Source organism: Xiphophorus couchianus, chromosome 20 (genome assembly GCF_001444195.1).
Source record: "Xiphophorus couchianus chromosome 20, X_couchianus-1.0, whole genome shotgun sequence".
Taxonomy (NCBI): domain Eukaryota; kingdom Metazoa; phylum Chordata; class Actinopteri; order Cyprinodontiformes; family Poeciliidae; genus Xiphophorus; species Xiphophorus couchianus.
In genome coordinates this window covers 19,126,913-19,142,493 of record NC_040247.1, presented here as the reverse complement: position 1 = coordinate 19,142,493, position 15,581 = coordinate 19,126,913, and the positions used below count along the sequence as shown (strand labels likewise).

The 15,581-nt window shown below is 36.4% G+C and overlaps 2 protein-coding genes across 4 annotated transcripts in view; one reads left to right on the top strand and one right to left on the bottom strand.

Annotated features, from left to right (window-relative positions):
• Positions 1–1,902: 1,902 nt before the first annotated feature.
• On the top strand, positions 1,903–8,244 carry faim2b (Fas apoptotic inhibitory molecule 2b). Of its 2 annotated transcripts, none has more exons than XM_028001906.1 (12): positions 1,903–2,089; positions 3,022–3,067; positions 3,154–3,221; positions 3,326–3,390; positions 3,492–3,545; positions 3,626–3,676; positions 4,223–4,262; positions 4,364–4,401; positions 4,492–4,579; positions 4,680–4,775; positions 5,018–5,071; positions 7,223–8,244. In XM_028001906.1, exons 1-12 carry the CDS (start codon positions 2,075–2,077, stop codon positions 7,370–7,372), a joined length of 765 nt encoding a protein of 254 aa, XP_027857707.1. In that variant the 5' UTR covers positions 1,903–2,074; the 3' UTR covers positions 7,373–8,244. The 2 variants fall into 2 exon arrangements, with proteins under 2 accessions (XP_027857707.1, XP_027857706.1); XM_028001905.1 differs by having other exon boundaries at positions 3,019–3,067.
• Positions 8,245–9,690: 1,446 nt separating this feature from the next.
• LOC114135404 (RNA-binding motif, single-stranded-interacting protein 2-like) overlaps positions 9,691–15,581 on the bottom strand; it is a 40,658-nt gene continuing 34,767 nt past the window's right edge. For both annotated transcript variants that reach the window (XM_028002680.1, XM_028002681.1), the window contains exons 13-14: positions 15,119–15,206; positions 9,691–14,875 (exon numbers count right to left, since the gene is read on the bottom strand). In XM_028002680.1, coding sequence (XP_027858481.1) covers positions 15,126–15,206 — 81 coding nt within the window. In that variant the 3' untranslated portion in view covers positions 9,691–14,875; positions 15,119–15,125. The remainder of the gene's footprint in view (positions 14,876–15,118; positions 15,207–15,581) is intronic.

The following is a 15,581-nucleotide window of genomic DNA, read 5'->3' as shown; positions in this document are numbered from 1 at the left end:
TGATCCCAACTGCCGGTTTACAAGAGAATAAACCTCGAGATGCCTTGATTATCCTCTGCTGCCATCTGATGGTCATTAATGGGGAAAAAACACACAAGCTTCCTTGATCAGGATTGGGTTGTTTTTTCTTCTGCTGTCCTCTGGTGGACAAACTAGAGGACAGCAGAAGATTGAGCTTTTATGACGAGTTTCATTCCAGACCCATCCATCCATTTTCTAACACCCTTGTCTCTAGTGGGGTTGGGAGGGGTGCTGGTGCCTATCTCCAGCTAATGTTTCGGGCGAGAGGCGGGGTCACCCTGGACAGGTTGCCAGTCTGTCGCAGGGCAACACAGAGACAGACAGGACACACAACCATGCACACTCACACCTTGGGAGAATTTAGAGAGACCATTTAACTTGACAGTCATGTTTTTGGATGGTGGGAGGAAGCCGGAGAACCTGGAGAACATGCGAACTCCATGCAGAAAGACCCCGGCCACGCAGAAAGGACCTTCTTGCTTCAAGGCAACAGTGCTACCAACTGCGCCACTGTGCAGCCCCATTCCAAATCATGTTAGATCACATTAGGTCCTATAATAGTATTGATCATTGTTCTTATATTTGTAACTTATACTATTATAAGTGTACTGCCATGTAAAATAATATCAAATATTTTCTTCTTTTTCTTTTGTTGTATGATTGTTTAAGCACAGTGCAAAGGATTACAAGCAGACAAAAGCAGAATCCTTTTAGGTAAATCTCCTAATGTGAACTTCATAATGATCTTAACTTCACACCCGTTACTTTGTCGTGCCTGTTACCAAAGCTGTCTGTTACACAAAACATGATGTCATTTGTTTACAAGATGCTAAAATTAAACTTTCCAGAATCTATCTCAAGCTGGACTCCTTTCCCGCTTTGCCACACTGGCTTTTTTTTTTAAAGGTTTTATTGCAAAACATCGACAACAATAACACTGACAGGAATAGGGTGAAGCTTTGCCAATAAATATTACTGCAGATATTTGTTTTGTGTTTGACAGTAACTGTGAAATGAGGAGCAAAATGTGCACTGGTAAGTCAAAAAAAAAACCCATCATGCATTGATTATTTCTTTTATCTCAATGCCAGAGTATTAAACATTAATGTGAAAGGTGATATGAATATCAAATCTGGGTACCACTTTGCAATAAAGCTGCCCTTATCGATGGCTAATAAATAGTTTATAGCTATGTTATCCATTAATTTATAAACAGTAAATAATTACTGTTTATTATGCAATAATTAAGTGTGAGAAGGAGATTATATGCTAAAATAATATGTTTACAAATGCTTATTGTGCTTACAAGGTAGTCTGAAATGTTTAGTAGAACAACTCTGGATAAAATATAGAGGTGAACAGACTCGGCTCACTGCTTGGCAAGAAACCGGAAGATTTTGTCCGTTTCTCACCCTTAATTAATGCATAATAAAGAGCTATTAATAATTCATAAAGCGTTTATAGATTAATTAATAACATATCTATAAACTATTTATTAGCCATCTATAAGAGGAGCCTTATTGTAAAGTGGTATCCAAATCGGTATTTGCTTACATTTTGTGGAGTAGAACAGTTACGTCATGCTCGTGTAGTTCAGTATTTTAAGTCATTTAAGACTATCTGGTGAGCAGTAAAACAATTAGAGATTTATACTCAGCTAAGAGGGTCAGGGACATAAATAACCACTCGTATTTGGCGAAACGCACTGGTCCAACCGTGCTGGATCCCAGCGCTCTGGGTCTACCTGGAGAGTGTTAGAGCGAGGTGATCAGGCCCGGGCAAACGGGGGTGGAGGGGTTGGAGAGGGATCAGGGTTAGAGAGAGATTAACGTAGGCCTATAAAGCTGTGTAATCCGCTCAAATTCAGAGCGTCAACTCCTCCACAGACAGCGTCTGTGCTCACACTCTCAGCGTGTTTCGGAGCCACAGGGAGCCACAAAACGACGAGGGTCGAGTGGCAAACCGACTTGGTGTAGAACAGGAAAAAGAAACACCACAGGAGGCTGAAACCTTCCTCAGCATCTGCAGCTGAAAGGAGCACGAAGGGAGAATCATGAAAAAGTCAAAGGTATCAAAGGTCTTTTTGTTTCACATCGAACTAGATATATATATATATATTTTTTAAAATGTCGTCATGAATGGGGTATGCATGTGGATAAAGAAATGTTTTGATAAACTACAAAATCTGAGCTGATTAATGCAGAATCTTTTTGCTGAAGTCCTTTTTGCTTTGAAAAGTCCTTTTTTTAAAAAAAAAAAAAATCCTTTTTGTTATGAGGGAAACAAGGTGTGTAATCAGTGGTAAGCGTAATCACGCTGCTGCACTTTTCGCACCGCGAATATTTATGTGCATTTTGAGTTTCTATATTTTCAGTTTTCCTTTATTACTTTCGTCTTATTTCCTTAAAAATTTTTTTTTTTCACCAGTTCGAATAAACAAACTGGTAGAGTCAAAATATCTTGTAATGCTTTAGATTCTGTATCAATACAGATTCAAATTGTCACTTTCGTTATAACGTTGAAAGAGATGTTATAACGTTCTAAAAGGAAAATGGATTAAAAAAGTCTGAACTATATTAACCCACATATTTACTCAGTACAGCATCTTTTTAAGGAAATTCATTTGTTTGTTCTGCAGTTATATGTAATAAACATGTCAAAAATAACATCATAGTGTTAAAACGTTTTGCTGTTATTATATCATTATTGCAAACACAAGTGGCACGTCAGATCAAGCATCAAGGTGACGTTACACCTGTAAGGATATCAGCCATAATTGTAAAGTCACCTCACTTTTGTTTTTTGGCCTCCCTTTGCCTATGAAGGTTATTATGATCCTTCGAACTAATCTAGCAAGTGAGGCCAGATCCATTTTGCATAAATTACTCATAGAAACTTTTCCCAGACAGATTCGAGAGTTACAACCCCCGGTGAGTTGAGAGCAGGTGGGATGATGCCAGGATTTAATGGTCCCGCTTGTCTCTTGCTGTATCCCAGCAGGTGGGGAATGAGAACGAGCCTCCCAGCTATCAGGAAGCAACTGCAGGTGAAGAACTAACACCGTCTCTGCAGACGATGCAATGGTGCAGCTGGAAGATGGTTATGATAATATATGTCCTTTTTTTCCCTCAGGTTATCCTGAGATGGAGGCCCAGTTTGCCTGGGATGATAAGACCATCAGGAGGACTTTCATCAGAAAGGTGACTGAATGCAGACTGAATCAAACGAAGCAACGTAATAAACTGAAAATAAATAAATAAATAAAAAGAACCCTAAATCTGACAAAGTGCTCGTCTCTCTGTAGGTTTACGCCATCCTCATGCTCCAGCTGTCTGTGACTGTCGGGATTGTTTGTCTCTTCACGTTTTGGTAATTTGGTCTCATTTTTCCTCCTCCTGTTCTGCTGATCTGAACTGTTATTTATTGATGCACATCCAACCGAATCTAGACAACCGATGTTTTCTTTTCAGCGCACCCGTGAGGTTTTATATTCAGACCAACCCCAGCTTGTACATGGCATCTTAGTGAGTAAAAATACTTTATTATATCATTGTTCACACTGCCTGTTTACATGATTGATTAACTTTTTTTCTGGCTTTTACAGCATTATGTTTTTTGCAACCTACATTGCTCTGTCCTGCTGCGGAGATCTGAGGTAAATTCTGTTTACAGTCCAAATGATGATTGCCTAGTCCTGACATATTAGAGTGTTGTGATTTTTATCTTTTTAATTTGACACTTTAATGGTTTATATTAGTGATTCAGTTTGTATGCCATACTAAAATGTTTAGCTTGCTCCTTCTCATATTGTTAATCATATTTGATACATGACACTTTTGTGGTCACACTTAAATAACGGTTCACCTTTAAATTAGGATTTTGTGCATTTAGCAACATATTTACCCAGTGCAGCAGGGTTTTGAGCAAACTCTTTGTTAAAGAGGTAAAATTGTACCAAAAATGATACATTAGGCATTAAAGGGCTAAGTTAGGCAAATCTATATATTTTTAGATACAATGCAACTGGAATGCAACTATGATTTAAATCCATAAAAGTAGATTCATGTTTATATCAGCACACAAAAGCATAAACATTGATATGTTGTGACTTTGTTATAGAAGCTGAGGAAACTTTGCATGAATAAAGCTACATTTGATGTTATGGTGAGGATGACGATGTATTTTTCTTTTCTCCTAACAGGAGGCAGTTCCCCTGGAACATTACTCTTTTAGTTCTTTTTGTAAGTATTTTTCTCCCAGAGTTAATAAAACTCTAAATGTTGTTCTCTGTCCTTTACATTCACTTCCCCGTAACTCTGCCTCTTTTGCTTTTCCTTCAAAGACTTTGAGCATGGCCTTCATGATGGGGTTTGTTTCAAGGTAAACATTACCTACCAGGCAGAAGCAGTGTTATATATTTCAGAGTAAGATGTTGTGTTTGTAGACAAACTAATTTTGAAATGTTTGCAGCTTTTACAACACCAAGTCAGTGATGCTGTGTCTGGGAATCACAGCTCTGGTGTGTCTGTCTGTCACTGTGTTCAGCTTCCAGAGCAAGGTGAGCAGAGAAGAAAATGCTTCATCATCGTCTATCCAAACAGCAAAACAGCAGTAATTTGATGGAAAAACTGAATAATTTCCTTATTTGTTTGCTACAGATTGATGTAACGTCCTGCCAGGGCGTGCTGTTCTCTCTGTGTATGGCCATGCTTCTCTGTGCTATTACCATCTCCATCGTCGTCCCCTTTGGATATGTATGTCACCCCTCTTTTCTTTCCTTTTTTTATCCGGAGCCTTCTAGAAGAAGGCTAATTTAGCCGAGGATAATGATGAGTTAAACAACAGTTGCAGGTTAATGCTTCAGGTGCCGCTGGCTGTGTCCACTTATGCATCAGTGAGAGGGGATTGACCCAGCAGATAATCCTGGACTCTACTGTCTTCTGCTTAAATTAGCACGCCGACTGTGTTTGGTAATGGTGGTTGTCTTTCATCACAGGTTCCCTGGTTACACGCCATCTATGCAGTGATAGGAGCCATCCTCTTCACTCTGGTAAGTCAGTCAGAATGCTGTTATATTACAACCACAAACATTAATGTGTCATCATAGCTGTGGCTACAAAAATAAAGTTTATTATTGGAATTATTCTTATATTTGATGAGTGGGATTGGTGTGTTTACTGTGATACAGTTTACACTTTATTTAAAGAGGTGTACATGACACTGTCATAAATATGACAAAACACCTGTTGTGACTAGGAAGGAGTCTTTATGAATGTTTGCGACTGTTGTCATGAAGAGTCATTTGGTAAATAATGACACTTTTCATGCAAAGTTGCTTTAAAAGTCCAATAAAAGTGCCAACTTTGCATTATTTGGTAAATCATGACATTTTAATGCAAAGTTGGCACTTTTAATAGACTTTTAACCCATTTAATCCCACCAGTAACAATTGTTGCCAGACATTTTTTCTAACTTCTGGGAGCTCTAGAACAATCATTTTGACTTTTGGCAGATAATTGAAGTTTTAAAATAAAATAATAATGTGTCTACTCTATGCAATATCAATTTCATGTATCTAGTGTGAAAGGTCACATGACCAGATCTCTTTACTTTCTGCCTGTGACGCTGGAGGTAAATGTTAGTCACAAACCTGTACAAGAGGAAGTCAGTAAAATAAAATAAAATATTTTGAACATATGTTCTTTCAAGTGTCTTCTACTGATGTATAAAGAAAATTGTATCCCTTCATTCATCTTTTGATCATAAGAAGAGTGAATGTAAGCATGGCAACAATTGCTGCCGCTAGTATAATACATAGACAGGACTAAGCTATGTGTCCATAGCTTTGCTGTTTATTTTTTATACCTTGCTGTTCCCACACAGCTTAAAACTATCAGATATTTTAGATCTTCCAGACCTGAAGGAACATCAAAATGATGTCATCTACATCACTGTCATTCCCACAGTTGAACCCCTCCCTACCTTCACCCCACCAAAAGACAAAGTGTGGCCCATGCACTGAATGACTGTTATAAGATGACGCCACGCCTGAAACTAGTTTAGGACGGAGCCAAGGTGTAATGCTTGGTCTGGTGAAACAGGGAGAATTTCCTCCCAGATGCAGATTTGTTCATACTAATATTTTCACCTGACTGCCTCATTGATGAAATGACCAAATGAGGTCAAAGGTCACTCGGCACATTGAGACAATGACATCTGCATTGACATTGAATCTCTATGTATCTAAAATATTTCTGAAGACTCTTGTAACCATTGTTTGTTATAACAGGTTATGCATGTCATGATTATTTAAATGTTTTTATATGTTTAAATAGGCCAGATTTGTGTAATTTAGACTATGCAGTTTCCCACCGGCAACAATTGTTGCCAAGTATAAAACCTACATTTTTACTAACATAACCAACATAAAATGTAATAATTCATAAATATCATGTGTTAGGGAGGTCCGAGGATTGAAATGCCTGCATTTATTTTGCAGGAAAAAATTTGGGATTAAACAGGTTAATGCGACTTGTAAAGCAACTATACATTAAAAGTGTCATTATTTACTGAATGACACTTTGTGACAACAGTCAGACGTTCATAAAGACTCCTTCATGTTCATAACTGGTGTTATGTCATATTTATGACAGTGTCATGTCAGTCTTATGCACACCCCTTCAAATAAAGTGTTACCGTTTAAATTTTGGCCTAATCTGGAGTTATGCCATAATCCATTTTTTGGATTCTGAAAAAAATTGTTAAAATATGAGCTGTGCAAAGCTGAGGATGTTGTTTCATAACCTCACTCTATAACGCCTCCATAAACCTCTGCCTGACCTGTCTGCTGTGTTCCTTGGGCTTCGTGACACTGCTTGTTCTCTAATGTTCTCCAATAAACTTCTGAGGTTTTCACAGAACATTTACTGAGATTAAATTACACACTGGTGGACACCATTTCCTCCATAACTTCCCTTTTAATTAGTGGGATCTCTTTAAATGGACCTAAGTACAGATTCTACTTTTGAAAACCGTGGATCATTTTTTTCCGACTAGATTATTAATGTCTATCACATATTGAAATACACTGAAGTTTGTGGTCGTAATATGAAGACTTCTGGAACTTCTATACAAAGCAGGAAAAGTTTTTTTTTAATTGATCTTAACTCTTATTTCCTCTCCCTGTCTTTTCCTGCTGCAGTTTTTAGCTTTTGACACACAGCTGCTCCTAGGAAACAAGCGCTACGCCATCAGTCCAGAGGAATATATTTTTGCGACACTCAGCCTCTACCTGGACATCATCTACCTGTTCAGCTTCCTGCTGCAGCTCACAGGAACCGGCCGGGATTGAAGCGTGTGGCGTTGAAAACCTCCAAAACCAGCTCAGAGTCCATTCCCAGCAGTAGAATAAGAAATCAGGGATATCTGAATCCTCTGATCAGATTCCCGATCAGTCTATTGCTTCTTCATGTAGCCCCAGTGTTACCACCCTGCTGCTGGTTCATACTGTAAGACACACATCACCTGAGGGAAGTGGTTTATATTTGTTCAGTGCTCTCTGACCCTTCATGTTTAAATGTCCGGGAATCGTTGTGTGGGTTTTCTGTATTGACTGCAGTCCTACAGTAAATGTGTGAGTTCTCACAATCAGAGCGATCAGCGCTGACTCACTGGCTCCATTTCCGTTTAAATACCACTAAGTCAGTGGCTGAGATTCAGCACATCTGCTCTGATGTGCTGCTCTTTTGGATTCATCTGATGTTATTTAACAACTTATTTTGAAAGGAGCATGTAGATGACCTTTTGTACCTGTATTAGCATTACAAATCTTTTTAGATGCCGTGCTCTGTACACTGTCAATTTATGGATGAAATTTGAAATTTGATCGGAGAAACTTGTGTATTTTACCTGAAAAGTGAGCGAACATCAACCACACGGGAAAACGTGTGTGTAGCATGTTACAGGGCTTTTAACTGGTAAGATCTGTTTAAATATAAATCATGAATTGATGTTAAATGTGGCCTTTTAGGTGTAATAGAAATATTTTTTTCTTTCTCAGATTAATGACTTGTGTAAGAATGAGGATGGTTTAGTGTTGTGAATAATGCAACTATTTTATTTTATTTTTTCCAAACTTAAAGCTATGTGTACATGCTCCAACTCTACTAAAACCTGACTCATCACATACACTGTATGGTTTGTGTGAACAATAAAAAAGTGAAAACCAAAGCAGTGAAGTTTTCTGATCACATATCCAGTTAACATGATGTCAGAGTGTAAACTCTACACATTATTTTATTTTGAAAGGTTTTCTCTCTTTTCTTTTTTGCTTTGGGTTATTAATTTAATCCAAGCAAATGCTAAAAGAGGGTTTAAGTAATAGCTGAAGTCAGAGAACGCTAAAAAACAACAACAAAAAACGAGACTGAAATTAAACATGTTTAAGACATTAAAAAAGAAGTCACAAAAATGATTACAATTCTATATAAAACATATCTTATTGCCACCACAGATAAAAAAAAATGTCTTGCATTCTCATTTATCTAATTTGCACCTTAAAATGTATCAAAATAAAACTATTGAAAACAATATGATATAAAAAAATAGATCCTGCTCATCCACATGTGGATATTTAATACCAATTTTAACAACAGTAGGAAATTCAACTAATTAAAAAACAATGAGACTGAGCTAAATGTTTCTGTAAAAAGTATAAAAAGCATTACCTGATCCGCCTGTACACACTGCTCTAAACACCATCCTATTTGAGCTCTTCACAAGTCCTTTATTGCAAAAGTAATAAAACTAAAAAACACGAAGACCTTAAAGAACACGGCCATATTTTTCTAAAAGCAATAACTTCGAACCTGGACAGTCAGCTGAACTAGAACTCCGACACAAGAGCTACTCTACTGTTAAGCTATGGGGCTTCTTGTGCTTCCTCTTGGTTCAAAAGCAAAAAGCCCAAACCGTAATCTCCCCCATTACTTGGTCTGTTAGACACTAACGACAATAAACGCATATAATATACTTGAGAACAAGTGCAAAATAAGGTAAAAACATTGTCCGTTATAATGGATTAAAATCCTTAGATACTTGTGTAGCACATTTTTACAAGAAAAATGTCAGAGAATATTGTCTACCAGCACAAGCTAAAGCTAATGTTAGCCACAAAGTTTAAAGCAAGTAAAACTCACCTTCGTGTCCGTGAATGTATAATGCATTTCTCCAGCTTACTTGTTGGAGCTTCGGAACTTCATTAATTGTTACCTTGGGCTATAGCCCTGAAAGCACCCAGCGTAAAATGCCATTTTCAATAGACCGGAAGCGACCGAGCCGCTTTTTCCCGAACAGGAAAGCTGACGTGCAAAGCGTCCACAGACTATCAGCCTCACTGAAGCCTTATGTTGTAAAACATTTAAGGATTTTTACATTTTACTGTTCAAAAAATACCAGATTTTGCTCATTATTGCAGATTTGTGTCTGACTTATGCTACTAAAAAAATAGTAATAATAATTAGACAATAAAAAAAGTACTTTAGTAGTCTTTACTCCAGCAACTTTTTACTACTACTTGAGCAATTACTTTTTTGAAGAGAAAATACTCTCTTTGGAACTAATCTACTCACCTCTGCACAGTTACACATACAAATAAAAACAGGACTCTTAAACATTAAAAGTTGTTTTATTATAAAAAGAAAACTGACAAATTCAAAGATAAATCAAAGAGAAAGTAAAATCTTGTCTCAATCATTAAAAAAAAAACACAAGTTAAAGACAATTTAGCAACTCTGGCACAGGAAGACAAAAGTAGCCAAGTGGCATTTGCAAAATAAACCAAATAGAAAACCTCTTTCCACTAACAAACTGTACAAAATGAGTTATTGTATAAATAATAAAATGTTCACAAACAGGGAGTTTTACGAGCCCAATGGATTTTCAGAATGCTTCACAAAAATGTTCAATGTGGAAAGTTCAACAATACTACCTTGAGCTAGACTTTAATCAATAAAGGGTGCAGAGAGTAAAATTTCAGACGATCTGCTGGGACGCGAGCCTAGACATTCTTTTACTCGGGGAGAATAAAAATCAGTATTGTTTGTTGTAAATCCCTCAAAACAAGCAAGTCACACAAAATGCCGGGCTTCATCATCATGTTACCATAGCAGCTGCAACAAGACATAAACATGTGCTTTACAGCGGATGTTTTGTTCTTTATAGCCACTGCGGTTTCTCCTGCCCTCTCATAAAGAGAGGTGGAGCAAGTTGAGAATTGAGCCATAAGATCTCACTACATCCTAAGCGATGGCTGATCCACTAGGAAAATAACCGTATCTGAGAAAACAGATGTGTAGCATTGTGAAATCCAGACTGGACAACCTAAAACCACCCGCTTGGAAATCCTGTCTTAGCAGCGAAACAATTTGAAACTATGAAATAAGCCACCAAATTAACTTTAGGATGGATTTTTTTTTTCTTTAAAAGAGCATTTGAAATATTAGTAAGTGCAACAAATTCTTTTTAAATCTTAAATTGTGTGTACTATCTACAAAATTAGTTTGAGTATTTATTTTTTCTTATAATGCAATCAAAAGACACATTCATTTACAAATATTACAACTTCTTCTTGTAACATTTTCTCTTGTAAAAAAAATAAAAAAATAAATAAACACTGCTTTGCAACTAACACATGGTCATTTCATAGTTTCAAATATCACGGTTTATGTATTAAAAGTGGTGGCTAAAACATGGAATAGCATTTATTTGGATATTTCCTTCATGGTGCACTGAATCTGAAAACTTGATAGTCACGATGTTATCTGGACAGGCCATAAATCATACAACAACAAAAAAAAAAATCAATGAATCACACAAGATGAAACAAAATAGAATGGTAAAGAGAGAGCAAGTAGAAAGAGAAAAAAAAGGCTATTTACAAAACTAACTTTTGTGTCTGAAAACTGTCTGTTTAACACCATGAAGAGCAAAGCTGTTTTCCTCCTGGATGTGTGTTGAACCCCCCATAGATTCACCAGTGTGTCTGCATGCACTCAAAAGCTCTCCTATTTACAGTACGGGGAAAGTCCACCCTACAAATGCTTTAAAAAAATTAATCAAGAGGACATTTCTTAGATGCATCGTCTTCATAGGTCTGCAAAGGAAATAATAAAACTGACCTGTGGTCATAATTTGGAGCATGACTGCACACTTGTCCTATTTCTAATGTCTGAGTTAATCCAATTTTTTAAAATGTATTTTAAAAATAAAATGGAGATGGCTACGTCTTTGGTTGCAGAAACATAAAGCAGGAAAACAGCTAAAAGTTAATATCATAAGAAAGACCAGGACAGAATCAGGATAATGAAACTGTGAAGCCTTGAGGCAGACGTCATCTACCTCGAAAGATGAATGATTAAACAGGAGCATAAACCAGCAGCGACTGATGTGATAACTAACTAGACGGGATGCAAAGTAGCCTGTTGCCATTTTCATAGTATATACAAATAAAAGTCAATTCAGTGAGAAATCAGGCAGTAAATCCAGAAAAGGATCATTAAGGCTTTGCTAAAAATGTTTAGTTTTTTTTTTTTGCAGAATTTTGGATCTCTCACAAATTCATTCAGACTTGCAGTCTGACTAAGGCTGTAAGAATCGTCTGTAATGGCACTTCCATGGTCTGGAGAGCAGTCCTTTGTAAAAACCACTACTTACTATCTACATATCTACAGTTCTGGTGTCTACAAATTTACAGGTCAACATATTTGAACAGACATGGTGACGTAAGCTTCACTTCACTCGATGTGCTGACCGGTATTTGAACACCGCTACACTGAGCAGGACGAATCGCTTGGATCAGCACAACATTTAAGTCAGTTTGGTTGAGCTCTCGGCTCTGAAAAGCTCTCTACAAACAGTTCGGATACAATATGAGGACAGACAGGCGACACAAGGCTTGGAACGGAAATTTTTCATGAAAGTAAAACAAGAGAAATCTTGATGTGAACAAGAGAACAGCCTCAAACCATTCGAAGAGGAAACTAACATCTAGTCTCTGTGAAGAGATAAACTCTACAGCTAAAATCTAACCAAAGAATATTTAATCAAAAAAAAGGCAAATCTTTTCAGCAACAAACAAGAGAAACAACAACAAAAAAAACAAAAACAGAAAAAATATCTTTCTACAAACTAAAAACTCACTGACAGAATCAAACTCAGATGACAGCAGCATTGAAAAAAAAAAGACTTATCACTCCCTTTCCTATCAGACTAAACCATTCGGTGGGATTTTCTAAGTCTTTCATTAATTTTCCCTCATCACTTTTACTAAACTACTCTTTAATTTAGTAACTGCATTGCTCTTTTTACACATAATATCTAACTGCTTCTTTCTAAAGCATGTTCACCTAACCCCTGGGACAGAGGTTAAATTAAAAGATACCTGATGGCAGCTGCAACAAAACCGCTTAAAACCACTTCGCAGAGATAGGCATGGGCCCTGTGAAAATATAAAGCTGAGCAAAAATTACACGGTTTCATAGGTATTGAAAGACAAAATTAATACATGTAAGAAAAATTTAAATTAAATTAAAAAGCATAGAGAAATTGGCTAACAGCAACACTCTTCAGAGTGGAATTTGTTACAGAGGGAAGAAGACTCAAACGTAGCAATCTTTAGTATCAGTAAAGCATTTATAAATTAAATCTTGGGAAGTGCAAAAGGTTTCAGAAGCTATTATTTCTATTTTAGCTATTGAGTCCTGTCTTCTGTTCATTCTGGAAGCTGCTTTTAAACAGGCTGTGAGAGACAGCAGGAGGACTAAATGCATCATAGCAATGTTGCTCTGTTTTATTAACCTGAATTTAACATGAAGCATCCTGTACTTAGAAATGTTGCGATCCCTTTGGAAGCCTCAGAGTTAAGGTAACAGCCTGCAATCTTTAAGTAAATCTTAATGCGGAACAGCACCTTTTTGTTCCTGACACTGGCAAGACGAATAACTAATTTAAGATGCTAAACGCAGCTTAAAATGTTCTACCTTCAGTAATTTAGATTTTTTTAATGTATATAACCGTAAAACCCTGCTCTACAGAGGCTCCTTTATTATGCAATATGATGTTGGGTCTGTAAATATTATAAATAAACAATAACCGGCCACACAAAAAAACTACAAACTGACAAAACTACTGCTAGCTGGTTAATTACATGTGGAAAGGCTAACATGGGAGATTGCTATGCTAACTATGTCATTTCTGCCATTTGGCTCTTTATAAATAAAAGTTGAGAGGCTGGCAAGCTAATATTTTTAGCTAATGAGCCAGGTTAGCTGTCATGTTAGCAAAACTGTACATAGCCGTTTATTCACCAATAGACACTAAGATCTTGGTATATGTGGAGTTTTGTTTCAATGTAATACCTTCAATTAAATTGATTTTTGGCTAATATGCTCAATTTGCAGCAAGATGTATTGGGAGCCTGACAAGCAATTGTTAGCCAGTTAATTAGTGATGTTAGTTGCTGTGTTAGCTTGACTGTACCGGGATGTTTGTTGCTATATTTCATTTTAAAACAATAGCTACTTTAAACACCTTTTTTCAAAAAAGTCTAAAAATGTGTTCCTACTTATGGTTATGACACACTTATTGCAGCGATCACTATATGCTGAAAAACTGTCCTTTCTTTAGCATCAAGATTCGATGTTTGATTGTGAAACCGTGACTTTGTAAAATCGAATAACAACAAACATGATGATAGCCCATGCCTACTCATTGACAAAAATATGTGATGAGATTGCAATCTAATATACCAGGATGACTGTCAAAATGAACACAAGTCACTTTGATGTTTCTTTTAGCTGATAAATACACGACTGGAAGCCACTACGTTTTCAAAAACCAAAAGAGTCACTTTAGAGAATCCATTAGTGTGTAAGGTCAAAATTTGTAAGTCCATTTTAACTTGTCTTTAAAGACTACAACATTAAATAACTTCTTTTTCATAAATGTACGCTTCAATGATTAAAAACTCCAAAAAAATAGAACTATGATTTGAATATAAATATAAATAATCGATTGTCTTTTGTTCTGTTATGGTCTAAATAAACAAAAACTATGAACAGTCAACGTTATTTTCAGGCATGTGTGAATAGAAATCTCTGCAGCAGTAACAAGAAGAAGTAGCTTTAAACGGTTTACCCCCCACAGTTAGAATGACTCCACACATCAGACCAGCAAAAAGTTTTGAAATCTGTACAAACTGCTGCTGCAAATAGAATGTCAAACAGATAACAAAAAAATAAAAATAAAAGTTTGCATATTTTACACAAAAAAATAAAAGACACATTGTGTTTCAACTCTTCCTTGAATCACTCTGAAACATCCAGAATGCTTTTTTTTTTTTTTAAAATAAGAATTCGCTATACCACTTGCACAAAAATAATGCTCTGTGTCATTTCTTCCTCTCCTATTTCTTTTGACATTTTTCAACAACGTTGTTATTTTTTTTTTTCTTTTTCAGTTATCAAAATAGACCCAATCTTCTTTGAAGAAGGTTCCCACCTTTGGTTGGTCAACTCTTCAGGACGTGAGCTGAAGAGTCTGATGAAGTTAATTGTTGTCCTTTTTCTTAAACAAAAAAAAAAGAAAGAAGAGCAAAAACAAAACAAAACAAATAACAATACAGACACACACACATTCACGCCCACAAGTACAAACAAGCACACTCACTGGCACACACGTGTTCCTTTTGTTATCCGTGTTCAAGTCCCGGTGATTGGTTATGGTTGAGATCTCTTCCAGCTTAATCCTGTTTTGGTTTGGATTTGTTTCTTGCCCTGCGGCTTCTCATTGGTGGGAGCTGGAAAGTTCACAACACAGTGTTGATACTTTGAAGGTGCTCAGTAAACAACATGCATAAGATATAATAATCTCTAAATACTACTTTAAATAAATAGCCTCAATTGCAATCACTCTTTTTTTCTTTGTCACTTTTTTATAGCAATAAAAATCTAAAAAATACTCAGTTTTTTATTCTAATAAGTAAACAACATCCAGAGCAGCCAGTGCGATGCACAACGCCGGGCCCTGGACATTTTCCCACCTCAGCTTCACTTGGTGTGTTGGTAGGAGTAGTTTGTATGTTCTGCCGGATTCTCCATGGCGACCTGCTGCTGCTGACCACCGTTCTCCTGACAGAAAAAAGTAAGACAAGATGTGTTGCAATAAAAAAAAAACTATTTTAAAAATACTGAAATGAGCAGCATTTGTTCATAAATTAAATGTGCTGAATTCTGTTGAGTGGAGGATTATTATTTGTCTCCATATTACATTTTAGATCAGCTATGAATTAGAGACATCGCAGAGCACCGTTTGTGTGAAAGTCATAGCTGACGTTGCCAAAAAGCTGAATATTCAGATATTAAAATTTATAAATAAGGGCTTTATTTTATTATTATTATTATTGTTTATCAGAAAATAAAAAGGATGTTATAAAACTTTGCCTAAAAAGAGAGCTCAGTGTGTCAAAGCATTCCATATAAAACAATAGAAAAAAAAATATTTAT